Raw genomic sequence first — 14,701 nt, 5'->3', positions numbered from 1 at the left:
CGGGCAATAAAGTCAATAGTTATTTTCATTTTGCTCTTTATGATGAATATAAGTACGTTCGGTTTAAGATTTTCGTAGTGAGCTCGAAAATGTAATAGGAAAATATTCTCACTTTTATGTAAAAACTGCAAGAATGTTTTGATACAAAAGAATTAGCTATTGCTATTCTGTAACGGTTTCAGTTGTCAGTATGTATATGGTGTCCTCAGTTGATTGTGTGTGTATCGTTGTCCCAAGTTGGCAGGGTGTATCTGTACCGGAAGTCCTCACTTGAAGGTGCTAGGTCATATTGTGAAATACTTGTCAAATCAAAATTTGAAATATCAAAATCAATATGTAGCCAAAAAACCATTACAAAATACCAGCTAGAAAAGGGGGTTCCCATTTGCCCGTGCTGAGTTAGAGGACCCAACTTGAAGGTGCTTACGCGTATGTGTGTGTGTGTGTGTGTGTGTGTGTGTGTGCGAATGTGCGCGTGACCACGTGTGTGTATATGTATGAAAGCATGTGTGTATATATATGCATGTGCGTGTGTGTATGTGTGTGTTTGTATGTGTGTACGTATGTATGTGTGTTTGTATGTGTGTACGTATGTATGTGGGTGTATCTATAAATTTATTAATATATTTAATCTATCAGACGTTTATTTATAAGGAGCTCAGTGGTATTATACAAGAAAGTACGTGTCACATAATCAATAGAGATTGTTACCTGAGATAGGTGTTCTCCATGTGCTGTACTCTCCAATGTGATGCTTTACCAAGTCTGACTCTGAAAAAAAAAGAATCTCTTAAAGTTTTCGCCATGAGAGCTACAATTTGGAAATCACATTTATTTGGATAACAAATTTTTAAAGCTGTTGAACAGACCATTTCTGTCGGATGTAGACATTTTGTGCATTTCTTAGAAGCACGATCTACCAACAACTCACACATTTTCATTCTATAATAAGTAGGTTGGAAACATTAGGTCTAATTAATAAGATGTATTTGATTGACTAGAACATACTTTTTTTACTTGAGGAGAGTTTTCGACAAATGTAGGTATGGATTTCACATTGTCACTGAATGCGCGATATGATTTACTCCATAACACACACATTGTCCTCGTTCCTTATTTTCCGTTCCAAATCAACTTCACCAACACAGTGCGAAATAAATTATTTCTTCATTCATATTCTAACATTGTTATATAACCAGCGTGTCAAAAGTTTAAACAAGTGATAAGTCATTACAGAATGTGGTTGTTTACTAGTAGGACTTAATACGAAAACAAGTTAAAGAAATATAACGGCATTTTATGCTGATGTGGACTACCGTAATCACCAAAACATAGGAAGGGGGGGGGGCTATTCTAAATTAATAGCTACAACAATTTTTGTTTTATTTGAATTTTAATTTTTTCCGAGTACTTGTAAGTTGTACCTTTTAAGTGAATTATGCGGTGTAGCTGGAATAAACGTGGATCGGATCATCTAACTTATTTTAAGTTTAACACAAAAGGTGAGTAATGATTATCAACTGTATGTGCGTTATATTTTGAAACGCTATATTTCATCCCTTACAGAATCTGATGGTTTATTTCTGTGTGTAATTTGTAGAAATGTCTCATTAAAGGCATATTGTAAAACGTGGATTAGATCAGAAATACTTTTGAAGCTCTACATTTTATAATTGGCATTGGGACCAGAGATGCAGTCAATTTTGTGAATAATAGCATATTGTAATTAGCTAGAATTTAATTTAATTAGTCTGGTTAAGTTCAAATGTTCAACTCCCTTTTACGACAATGCCATATTTAATTGATTGTAATGCCTGTACAGTTTCTTACCGTAAACGAGGAGGCAAAGGGTATTTGAAAACCTTTATGTACATTATATTTTGAAACGCTATATTTCATCCTTAACAGAATCCGATAGCGTATTTCTGTGTGTAATTCATAGAAATCAGATTTTGTGATTTTCACATTAAAGGCATATTGTAAAATGTGGAATAGACCAGAACTACTTGTGAAGCTCTACATTATATAATTGACACTGGGACCAGAAATGCAGTCAATTTTGTGAAAAACAGTAAGTTGTAAAAAGAGTACAAATTATTTAAGTAGTCTGGTTAAGGTGTTCAACTTCCTTTTACGCAGTGTTATGTTTTACTGCATTGTGATGTATGTACAGTCTCTTACTTGTACCGTAAACGAGGAGCCAAACCTTGTTTTGTTTTTTTTGCACAGTAAGATATTTAATGACGAAACTCGAGAACCAGTTTTACGTATAGTCCCCAAAGCCTCAGAACCCAACAACCCCGGCACAAGGAGGGTAGAGAAAGATCGATCAGATTTACCATCATCTCATCTCATTCCCCTGACCAATGGTCGTAGAGGAGACATGGTGGACGATCTATATGTCATGGAACCTCATCCGCATCTGTCTCCTTCCACTCTAATCAGGGTGGGGCTGTCAATTCGAGTCCACTCTTTTATGTTGTCCATCCAGCTCTTCGCCTGTTGTCCACCTCTGCGGCCATCTTGAAAAGTCCTCTGTAAAACTGTCATGGGTAGGCTGTTGTGGCAAGTGATGTGTACAAACCGAGTCAGATGATTCCTTTTCACAAGCACTAGAAGGGGTTCTTGCGGACCTGTCTGTGATGTTCTCTCTAGGAGATTCCCAGCAGTTATCTGAAGCACTTGGTCTCATACACTAGAACTCGTCGGGTCCAAAGACCATAAACTGAAAACAGACTTCAGTCAAAAGTTTGATTACTTACATCTTAAGATTTATCTCGCACAGATGTTTTAAAAATTTTAGGTTTGTAAAAAAAAATCAAATTCAAACGTACTAAAAAAATTATTTGTTTATAACAATTAATTCGAAAGTTAACTGGATTTGAAATTGAAGAATATTCTCAGTTTATGGTCTTCAGGCCTGGTTGCCTCAACAGTCAGGGTCCAGCTCTCATAGCAGTAGAGAGGAAGGGGGGGGGGGGCAAAACAAGGGCTTTGTAAAACTTACACGGTTCCAATTTTGATCCACCAGATGCGCATTTCTAACAGTCAACCAGCAGAGGCCTTGACCCAGGGGGGCATAATGTAAAACTTATACTTTGTACAGTGTAATGTTTGTTGGAAGGTGATGTCTTTACTTCTCAAGATCTTGCCGACTTTTGCCATACTGAATGTTGCAAAAGCGAATCTAGTTTTGATTACAGTGGTAGAGCGGCCGTCGTTTGTGATTGTGACGCCAGGTCATTTGAAAGCGTCTATCTCCTGGAACTGCTGAACGTTTATTGTGATTTGATTGATTGATTGATTGATTGATTGCTGTTTTACTTCCCGTCGAGAATTCCTCACTCAGAGAAATCATAAGCTGTAGGTGAGGTACCACAAAAATAGACCGATGCTTAGCGCTCAGTACCGTGAAAGTGAATGTTCTTTATCGTGCCAACGCCTGCGGCGACACGGGACTTCCGTTTTAAGGTCATATCCGAAAGAACCGCGATTATCACTTCTAAATGTCAAGTGTTTGACAAAGAAGAAATCACTGCCTATTTCAACTTCTTAGGTTTAACGCAGCCATGGTTCAAGCTGTGCTCGAACTCATTACCTCCTGGTTATAACACGAACTCTCTATCACTGAGCTATCGTGATCGGGTCAATGGTGATTTGTGATTTGTTCAGAGGTACTGTTTGCGCTATTGACTATAACCTTGCTCTTTTCACCGTTGACCTTTATGTCATAAGCCCTTATCTGCTTATCAGTCTGTTGGTGAGGTCTTGCATTTCAATATTGCTGCTCTCCCCCTGATGTTGTAGGCAAAACGTAAGTTGTTGATCGTTCGACCACTGATGGATATTCTGGACTCAAAGTCATGTGGCGTCTCTCTCATTATGCTTTTCAGGAAGAACTTACACAGGGCTAGAGAGAGTAGGTTCCTAGACGAACTCCGACCGTTGTCTTAAAATACTCGCCGATGTTACTGTTGAAGAAAACTGCGCTGTTGAAAGATTTGTACAGTGACTGGGTGGCTTGGATCAGTTTCTCCTCGATGTCAAAGACTCCCAAAGTGTGCCCAAGTCCTTTGTACCACACTCTATCGAAGGATTTTTAAGTCTATGAAATTGTGGTACAACTCGTTTTGATGGTGTAGGTGTTTTCCCATCATAATGCGACAGCTGAAAATGGGTTCGACAATGCTTCGAGTTGCGATAAAACCCGCTTGTTCTTCTGCCAGATGTTCAGGCTTCTTTCCTGAATCTGGTGAAAATAACTCTTAATATGATATTACTGGTGTGGCTAATGAGGCTGATTGTCCTATAGTTTTAGCATTGTCTAAGGTTTCCTTTCTTCCATAAAAACAACTCCAAAGAAGACACTGATCAAGCCAAGAAGCAGCTCAAATAGATAACAGCAACCACAACTCAAATAGATAACATTAACTCCGACCCAAATAGATAACATCAATCACGACTCCAATAGATTACATCAATAAAGACTCAAATAGATAACAACAACCACGACTCAAATAGATAACATCAATCATGACCCAAATAGATATCATCAATCACGACCCAAACGCCCCGAGATCAGTTAAAGACCAAATTTAAGCTATCTCCCTTAAAATATACTTTGACTAAAGTAGAAACATACCACTTGTCAATCAAATAGGATACAGTAGTTCAGAAGCTGATTTACTGATTCTGCTAAGCGCGTTAACAGGGTATCCGAGATTGAATGTTCTGATAACAATTTTAAACTGCAAGCTTAGCAATCCCATCGATACATCGCAAAATTATTTTTGTATTGTCTTTATTGATGAATTGATGATTACCTGAACTAAATATCTGATCATTAGAATTAAATCAGTCATAGCCAAATCGTTTAACGGAGAAAATATTTTCGCCTTAAGTTACCATATAACTTTCCTAAGAAAAATTAGCTGCGGTTCTAGCTTTATCTGCTTATCATGATTTGGATTGAGATCCAGAAAACGAAGACAAGTACAAATAGTAGCAACACCAGTTTTAATGCCTACCGTCCTCAAGCATCACTAATAGAATGTCCAGATTGTCTCTGTCAACTATGTATTGACACTGTGAAGATCGTCCTAGTGACCCGATAAAAAGGACAAGACGTGTTGGCTAATGTTATGAAACAAATTACAGATCAAATCAATAAATCAAAGAAATGAATTTATACATATTCATTTCTACTGTTGGAACGAGGAATTGGTAAAATACTAATGTATTTCAGTTTCCGTGTATTTCCTTGTATATAGCAAGTATTATAATTGAAGCAAAGTTGTTTTTTTCATTGACGTTTTGCTACAGCAGATTTTAGCAAAATGATCATTGATTATGAAACACGATATATATGGGAATGATGTACGAAACGCCGTGCTTTTTAACATATTTTGTAAAAAAAAAAAATATCGGACAATTGGTCAGCATTATTCTCCCTTTCGAGAAATTTAAGAGCCGGTTCCTGAAACTGTATATTCTATTTCTGTTGAAAACTGAAAACAATTTGTTAAATGTAGAAACTAATTTGCAGATAATAAGAAAGTATTTTTGACAGTATAACATTGTAATGCCATGCCCCTTCAATATGGGACAAAGAGGTGTGAAATCATATTCTGAATATATAAAATATGTTTGCTTGATGAATTAGGACTAGAATTGATATCTACATTGTATTTATTGTTATGCAGGAAAACAAAATCAAACGGAAGACCTCCTCGTGTATAGTCATTGTCATTATTAGCCGTGCAAAACCCCTTACAAATCCAAGTTTTGAAATATGCAACAAAATCAAATAGCTTCGGATGTTATGTTAATTGATATATCAGATTTCAAGCAGCATTGTCCACTTATGTAAATTACTAAGAATACGTAGAACAACAAAGGGTAGTTTGGGAGAAACAGTACAATGAAACATACATCAGTACATTTTACACATGAAAGGTGAAGATAACGAACAGTGATCAATCTCATAACTCCTATAAGCAATACAAAAAAACAGAGTTTTTGGCAAACACGGACCCCTGGATATACCAGAGGTGGGATCAAGTGCCTAGGAAGAGTAATTATCCCTTGTCGACCGGCAACACCCGCCGTGAGCCCTATATCTTCATCAGATAAACAGAGTTATTCGTAGTCAAAATCAGTGTGCCAAGAACGGCCTAAAAATCGGTATGAAATACGTCAGACAGCATTTGTCCCATTTAAAGGTTGTATTGGCAAACTAGATATTTATAACGACCATAACATTTGCGAAATGCTGAGTTAAACGAGACTGTTGGACTCCTGTACCATCAACTTGTTTGTCAGTAGCCTGCTTTGATTTACAAACTGACCATAAGCAGAACAAGCACTTGTATATCGAATCAGTTACATATTAATGCCGTAAACTTCCTCAAAACCAGGACTCCACTTTTTAACCTACAAAAATGATTTCCAAATAAATTGTTCATATACCTGATATGAAATGCATTTAAGTTACTAATGGTGGTATATGCCTTGTTACATGGATGTAATGCGAATATCGTCATCCATCACATTACTTCAGTACCTGCAACGTTATTCTTGACACGATAAACGATAGAACACGATACATACACGATACGATACACCTGATAAACGCAATACCTGATAAACGATCTTCACGATAGACCTGATAAACGCAAATCACGATAGATAAACGATCCTCACGATAAACGGAAAACCTGATAGAAATGTTGTAAATTTGAAAGCAATTTAGGTAGAACGAAAATTTAATACCTACAACATAATTGCATTATGTTGATAATAATACTGAAGGATTTTAATATTCATTATATACTGAAAACGTATAATTTCTTTAATACACGGTCGTACTTTAAAAAAATTGAATTCAATGTTTACGCCATCACAACTAAAATCAGAAGACTAAAGTATATACGGTTTCTAAATCATTATTTGATATCTATATGTATTTTCTCAGCCAATGATTCTTAAACTTATATTGTCACCCAATGTTTAATATATAAATTATACAGGGAATTAACTAGATGCAATATAATGTAGTGATATCATGCTTCAGTAGCTCTCTTATTTAAATGTCTATTATCTTGAATGTGAAATAAAACCAAGTAATATTTTGTGTGTAGCAAGGACGGGCTATTTTTCATCAGCTCTAAGTTCACCGGTCATTCAACAATTACAATAATTTTCATAATGACTGCTTTATAAAAAATCCACTGCACTACACCATATTTTCATACGTTAGATATACATGTATCTACACTATGAGTGATAATTGATAGTCATAAGTAATTGGAACATATTTATTTCAATTGATATCTTAATAACAAACAATAAATAAACCATGGGGGAAAATAAACAAAACCCGGCCTTTTTTAATTCGCAATTTTGAAACGCTTAAAAATATGTGTGTTTAGTATGTACAAAATTCAAATAATCATCAAAAACGGCATGAATTCCCAGTATCTACCCGTACGGCTATTGGTAATGGTACAAGTGTACATGTACAAATATAAAAAAGACAACGATGACAGCTGAGTCGTACCCAGTTGAGCAGAATGTTGGGAAATGCAACACCATTACAATCCCGATAGTTTCGGAAGCTACACGATAAACGATTTTCACGATAAACGGAAATCTGATACACGCAAAACACGATACACTATTGACCTGATAAACGCAAACCCCGACAGAAAACGGAAAACCTGATAAACGCAATACACGATACGATAGGATATATGCACTATACGAAAGGTTACACGCACGATACGATAGGATGCACGCACGATAGAACACGATAGGAATGTCAAGAATAACGCTGCAGGTACTGTATATACATGAATATTAAATGATATACGAAGAAAAACTTAAAAGGACCATATATTATGATGCTGTATTTTTCAACTGAAGTCTGTACCATGGCTTTGAATTTGAATTTAATTTGCGCAAGAATTTAAATGCAAAATGGTTGCTATTTTCAATTTGTTTGTAATTTGAATCGAATTGACATGATATGTCTTGACCTTTACTGTATTTTGATATAAAATGGCTATTTCTACAATCTTCGTTTTCTAGGGGAAACACTGAGCGCAGAATTGAGTGATCATGTGTAATAAAAAGAAATGATGTCCTTACAAAACTGCGCTCTAAAAATGCCAACATTTATTTTTCTGGTTCAAAAAGGCTGCTATCATACATAGTCTTAGCTGGAGAACTGCAGCTCTCTGAAACAATATTGGGAAAGATCAGAGAATTATAGATCCATCCCATATAAAAACGTTTGATTTACGGCGAATGAAACAATGCGCACGGTTCAGACCGGAAATTAAATATTGGACGGCATTTCGCAGTCCACTATTCGCAATTCAATAGTGAACTGCATTCTAGAACGTAGTTCGCAATTCAAATTTCTATATCCATAAACAGAACACCAGACTGGAATTATAAGGATGGGTTGCCAGTTACCAACCCCAAACACTGTGAAGAAATGACATAATACTATCCCTAGTCACGGAGACTGATATAACGCATTACACATAGTGAATAAAAATCGGGCTCGGAATCATAGGAGACACTTACCCTAAGACCTGCAATTTTAAGGGTAGGATATTAGTGGTCCTCTCCCATCACTTTAAAGAGATGGTGATGGTACTCTTTCTACTTACGGAGATCCACCCTTCCAATTTATATGCATAACGCATTACACTAAGTGAATAAACATCAGGATCGGAATCATCAAAGACCCCTACCCCGGGCACTGAAATTTTGGCGGTAGAGTATTAGTGGTCCACTCCCACCACTGTGAAGAAATGGTGATGGTACTTTGTCTAGTTACGAAAATCCTTCCCTCTAATTTTTATGCATAACACATTACACCAAGGGAATAAACATTGAGCTCGGAATCATCAAAGACTCCTACTCCGGAGACTGAAATTTGGGGGTAGGGTATTAGTGATCAACTCCTACCACTGTGAAGAAATGGTGATGGTACTCTCTCTAGTTACGAAAATCTACATCTCTAATTTTTAAACGTAATGCATTACATTTAGTGAATAAACATCGGGCTCGGAATCATTGAAGACCCCTACCCCGGGGACTGAAATTTTGGGATATAATATTGGTGGTCCACTTCCAACACTTTAAAGGTAAGGTGGTGGTACTTTTTCTAGTTACGGAGATCCGCCACTCTAAATTCCAAAACATAACGCATTATACTGAGTGAATAATCACTGGGCTGGAAATCATTGAAGACCCCTACCCCAGTAACTGAAAGTTTGGGGTTAGGGTAGTAGTGGTCCTCTCCCACCGCTCTGAAGAGATGGTGATGGTACTTCCTCTAGTTACGAAGATCCGCCCTCCAACTTTTATGCATAATGCATTACACTTATTGCAATAAAACATCGGGATCGAAATCATCCAAGACTCGAACCCGGGGACTGAAAGTTCGGGGGTAGAATATTAATGGTCCACTCCCACCATTGTAAAGAAATAGTGATAGTAGTCGATCTAGTTAGGGAGACACGCCCCTCCGATTTTTAAACATAACGCGTTACAATTAGTGAATAAAGATCGGGCTCGGAATCATCGAAGACCCCTACCCCGGGGACTGAAATTTTGGGGGTAAATTATAAGTTTGAAGATATGGTGATGGTTTTCCCTCTAATTACGGAGATCCACCCCTATAATTTTTAAACATAACGCATTACGATGAGTGAATAAACATCGGAATGGGAATCATGGAACACACCCGGGGACTGAAATGTTTGGGTTAGGGTATTAGTGGTACTCTCCCATCACTGTTACAGAGATCCGATCCTCTAATTTTTATGCGTTACGCTTTATATTTAGTGAATGAATATTGGGTTCGAAATCATTGAACACCCGTTTTCTTGGGATTGAAGATTTGAGGGTAGGGTATTAGTTGTCCACTCCCACTACTGTGAAGAAATAGTGATGGTACTTTCTCTAGTTAAGGAGATCCGCCCCGCCCCCTATTTTATAAATACTGTATTACACTCAGTGAATAAACATCGGGATTGGAATCACCTAATAAACCTACCCCGGTGACTGAAAATTTTGGGGGTAAGGTATAATTCTCACGACTGTGAAGAAGTGTCTATAGGAGACCCAAACCCTGGGGCCTGAAATTTTGGGGGCAAGGTATTAGTGGTGCACTGTCACTACTGTGAAAAAATGGTGATGGTACTCTCTCTAGTTACGAAGATCCGCCCTTCCATTTTTTATGAATAACGCATTACACGTAGTGAATAAACATCGGCTAGAATCATCGCTCGCCCCTACCCCGGGGGTTGAAATGTTTGGGGTAGAGTATTGGTCATCATAATGATAAAATACATGGTTTTAAAAAGAAAGGTATGAACTGTGAAGTAAAAACATAACAACATATTGACGATAGTACATTAACTTTGCGGCGGTTGTGACCGAATGCTTATTCCTCCTAGGCACGTTACCCCACCCCTGGTGTGTCCAGGGGTCCGTGTTTGCCCAACTATCTATTTTGCATTGCTTATAGTAGTTATGGAATTGATCACTGTTCGTTATCTTCGCGTTTTCTTTGAAATATATTACTTCTGTAAAATCGGCGATTAATGATACTTTTACTTTTAGCAAGTGAAACCATTTGAAATCATAGTGTATTAGAACCACTGAAAGGTCAATATGCAGATATAGATGGTATTACAGTGATCGATACATGTGTAAGGGTATTAGGTATACATATTGAACATGACAAAGATTTGTGTTATAAAAATAACTGGAACAAAAAGGTAGATGATGTAGAAAAGCCTTTTGAATCGTGAGGAAAAAAAGAAATTGACTATTTTTGGAAAGGTGTGTCTAATCAATGCTCTTGCTATATCAAAATTCATATATACAGCATCTATACTCGATTGTCCAAAAGATGAAACAATCAACGTTCTTAATATTTTTTTATTTCATTTGGAACAAAAAGGACAGATTTAAAAGATATACCATAATTGGGAAAATATCTAAAGGTGGTGTCAATCTAGTTGATATTGATACCAAAATAAAGTCATTAAAGGCAGCATGGGTGGAGAACATATATTCCTCCAATGCAAGTTTAAAAGATTTTTTGAATAGTTTTTGTATTGAAAGAAATATCGATATCGACTATACACTGAAATCATATGCTACAGTTGTGAATGATTTTGAACTAATTAGCAATTTTACCACGTTCTATATAGAATTATTCATATTTTGCAGTTCATGCAAACGATGCCAATACATTAATGATATAAAATTGCATGAAGTTCTATGTCAACCATTGTCCAGTTAAAAACTTTTTCCATATAAAGGAAACTGTGTATATTTTGAAAATTGGATACAAAGTGCTTTAAGATATGTGGTTGATATTGTTGATGAAAATGGTATTAAACCCATTGAATGGTTTTACGATAATCCTCAGAGAAAAAGAAACATTTTATGCAAATACAAAACATAAGTAATACTTATAGAAAGCTAAGAAATTTAAATTTTCAATATTTGCCCGATTAAAACCTGCGCTTGAAACCCATTTTTGATATTACATCAATGAAAATACCTCTTAAAATAACTGATATTTCATTGAAAAAGATGTACACCATTTTCGTTCAAAAGAAATGTTATACCCCCCCCCTGTATCAATCCTACTATAGTAGAACTTTGTATATTAATAAACCCTCCTGGAGTCTCATTTACAAAAAAGGTAACATAATTTAATTTTAAACTTCTAAAGAATCTTCTTTGCAACAAATATTTTCTCATGGAAATGAAGAAAACCCAATCAAACATGTGTGAATTATGTAAAGAAAATGAAGACAATTAACACTTGGTTTATTTTTTTGTGAAAATGTAAAGCAGATATGAAAAATAATGTCAAAGGTTGTCATTTTTGACATCAAATGGAAATACATTCTTATTGGATTTGATTTTGAAAACAACCACAAAATTGCCATTTTGAATAACGTAATTTCTACTATAGCAACTGTTATTTACAAATACAAGATATATTACAGAATCAAAGAAATTGAAGAAAGTACCGAAAATATATACATGGATGTTAAAGCTTCTTTACTTACAGGGGTCGCATATACATTTATGGGAATTGCGCTCACCTGAAAGTTCCTTATCTTAGATAATATATGGTCATAACGAAAGCAAATAGCAACTTGGCATCTGAAACCTGGACTGTTTTGGCCACAAAGAATTGGGTCTCTTGTTTCTCCTCAGCCCGAACGTCACAGGAATTGTCTTCTCACCCATGAGTACGATATTCTAAATTCAGGCGAGCTTTATGCTGATGCAAGAACTCTATTCCCACATAATATGATCCTCTAGGGGAGCTACATAGGCATGGACACTATATTCCACATTTCCTACGCGTATATACACGGGACCAGTGATAAATCCTCCCATCATTGCAATTTCGCCTACACAAGGATGACAGTCATGCTGCTTTTCGAGCGACTTGGGATCAAGTTCTTCATAGAACATGGTGAAAATAACACTGACCTTAATACCTGTGTTCACTACTACTTACATTTTTACTCCCTAGATTGTCATTTCTACAATGAATCATGTGGTCGAGCATAAATGCTTATTGGAGGCAAAGAAGTCTCTGTGAGGCCCAGAAGCCTGCTAACAGGGCATGTCATCCGTCTCCTCCGCTGCTTAGCCAAAAACCATCTTTAGCCATTTTTCTCCTCTGGCTGAGAAACTTCCTGCGTCGCTGCTTCCAAGCATTTCTCAAGTGTCTCATTATCCACATCCTCCTCCTGAACAGATGAGTCCTCCTGATGTGGTTAATACTCTAGGCTCCGGGATCATGAAACTATCTTAAAGTTAAGTCAAAATTTTGACTTTAAATTAAGATTTGGACTTAGCTAAGATTGCTGACTTAAATGGATCACAAAACGAACTTAACCAAATCTTAACTAAGATTGTCTTAACTTAAGTGTAAGTCTAGAATCTTAAATTGCTATGACAACAAGGAACTCTTCTGCGTAGAGGTAACAATAGGATACTTTCATCCATTACTAAATTTAAAATGAGGGAGGCAACGTGGTTAATACATCAAACTTTGTATGTACATATATGTAACAGCGAAAAAAGGGGTGTTGTTGCTAAATGTATGTGCCTGCATCAGCATTAATGATCATACATAAATTAGACAAAGTTTGATGCATTTACCACGTTGCTTTCCTCATTTTAAAAGCAGTAATGAATGAAAGTGGAAATCTAAGAGTGATTGAAGCGATCATTATATTAAATTTGATGCCTTTATTTATTTTGTTGACTGCGTGCGTAGCAAAGAAGGATAACTCTAATTAATTTCAAATTCGGGCTCGGACTGCACATTATTCGTGTGCAAATGCAGACTGCTAGTAATGATTGCTTTCTTCTTCCACATTGTCAACAAACTCAGTCAGGTAAATACATTTACTTTTGTACTCGTAACTTTTTAGTGAAACGGTCGTACATGTACGTGTACGTGTACTTTCACGTACGAACTACGATCAGGTAGTGAAACGGACAATCGGGCGACCAATCCTGCGATATTTTGATCACATATTAAAGAAGTCATATCTATGCCTATATATTTGAAGATGCCCGCTCTCAATTTTTCCGGGCTAGCGGTGTTGCTTTTCTATGACAGTGATTTTACTTCTTTTCCTGTAAACAAACTTTTTACGTGAATACTTTGCTTATAGAAAAACATTTTTTTTTCATTATATGATTTTCAACGTCAAGATCCTGTGATTTCGATCTACCGACGGTCTATTTTTTCTTAAACAAATGATTTGTCCGCTTCTTGGTCGGGGCAGACGTCTTCAACAACGGATATCACGCTCATTTTCTCTTACTCGCCTCGAAAATGCTACCAGCGCGGCCATTTTGAACGAACTTAGTGACAGTCTTAGAAAGTTAAGACAGCTCTAAGGCAGTCTTAAAATTTAAGACAAAATACCAATCTCAAGTCTAAGTGATTTTTTGTGATCCACTTTAAGACCAGTCTTAAGATTTAAGTGCAACTTTATTGATTTAAGACAATCTCAAAGTTTAAGACAGTTTCATGATCCCGGAGCCTGGTCTCTTGTACCAAACCCTTTCAGCTCTGGCACTACAATATCCTATGGAAATTCGAACCTGTCTGGGACACTCGACTCATCCATGGATAAGGCTTCAAACTTGTCGTCTTCCCACCCGATGATTCAGTACCCAGATTCCTCTTCCTCCTCTGGTTCCCCCAGGAACCGGACTTTGATCATGTTCTTTAAACGACGTGCACAATTGAGTGTATGGTTGTCCCTTTTTCAAAATGACTCGTCCAACGAGCTTTTTATTTGCTTTGCCAGTGTTCGATAGCAAAATCGCGGGCCTTTGCGGAGAGCGCTTCGGTCTCAGAATTCATACATCCCGTGGCTATACCCCTTTTTAGCCAACGGTAGATGGATTATTGCTCCCTGTCCTTGAGGCTCAAGTGTCCCTTGATCGGCCTTGGAATCTACTTAGGCTTCACCGTTGCCTCTTGCCTTCTGGGTGCATACTTCCAGTTGAGCTATGGACAGTCCCTCTTGAAATAGACAGCAGCCCCACACTTGAAGCACCCGAAGGTTTCTGTTCATGTCCCTGCTTTGATGAAAGGTACATCTGGGAGAAGGATTCTGCC

The 14,701-nt window shown here is 36.9% G+C and overlaps 1 protein-coding gene across 1 annotated transcript in view; it reads right to left on the bottom strand.

Moving 5' to 3' along the window:
• The window catches only part of LOC125673009 (uncharacterized), a 234,695-nt gene that overhangs the window by 135,819 nt on the left and 84,175 nt on the right, over window positions 1-14,701 (bottom strand). Inside the window, exon 7 of the mRNA XM_056159224.1 lies at window positions 712-771. Coding sequence (XP_056015199.1) covers window positions 712-771 — 60 coding nt within the window. The remainder of the gene's footprint in view (window positions 1-711; window positions 772-14,701) is intronic.

Source organism: Ostrea edulis, chromosome 3 (genome assembly GCF_947568905.1).
Source record: "Ostrea edulis chromosome 3, xbOstEdul1.1, whole genome shotgun sequence".
NCBI classification, from domain to species: Eukaryota; Metazoa; Mollusca; class Bivalvia; order Ostreida; family Ostreidae; genus Ostrea; species Ostrea edulis.
This window is presented reverse-complemented; position numbering and strand designations above follow the sequence as displayed.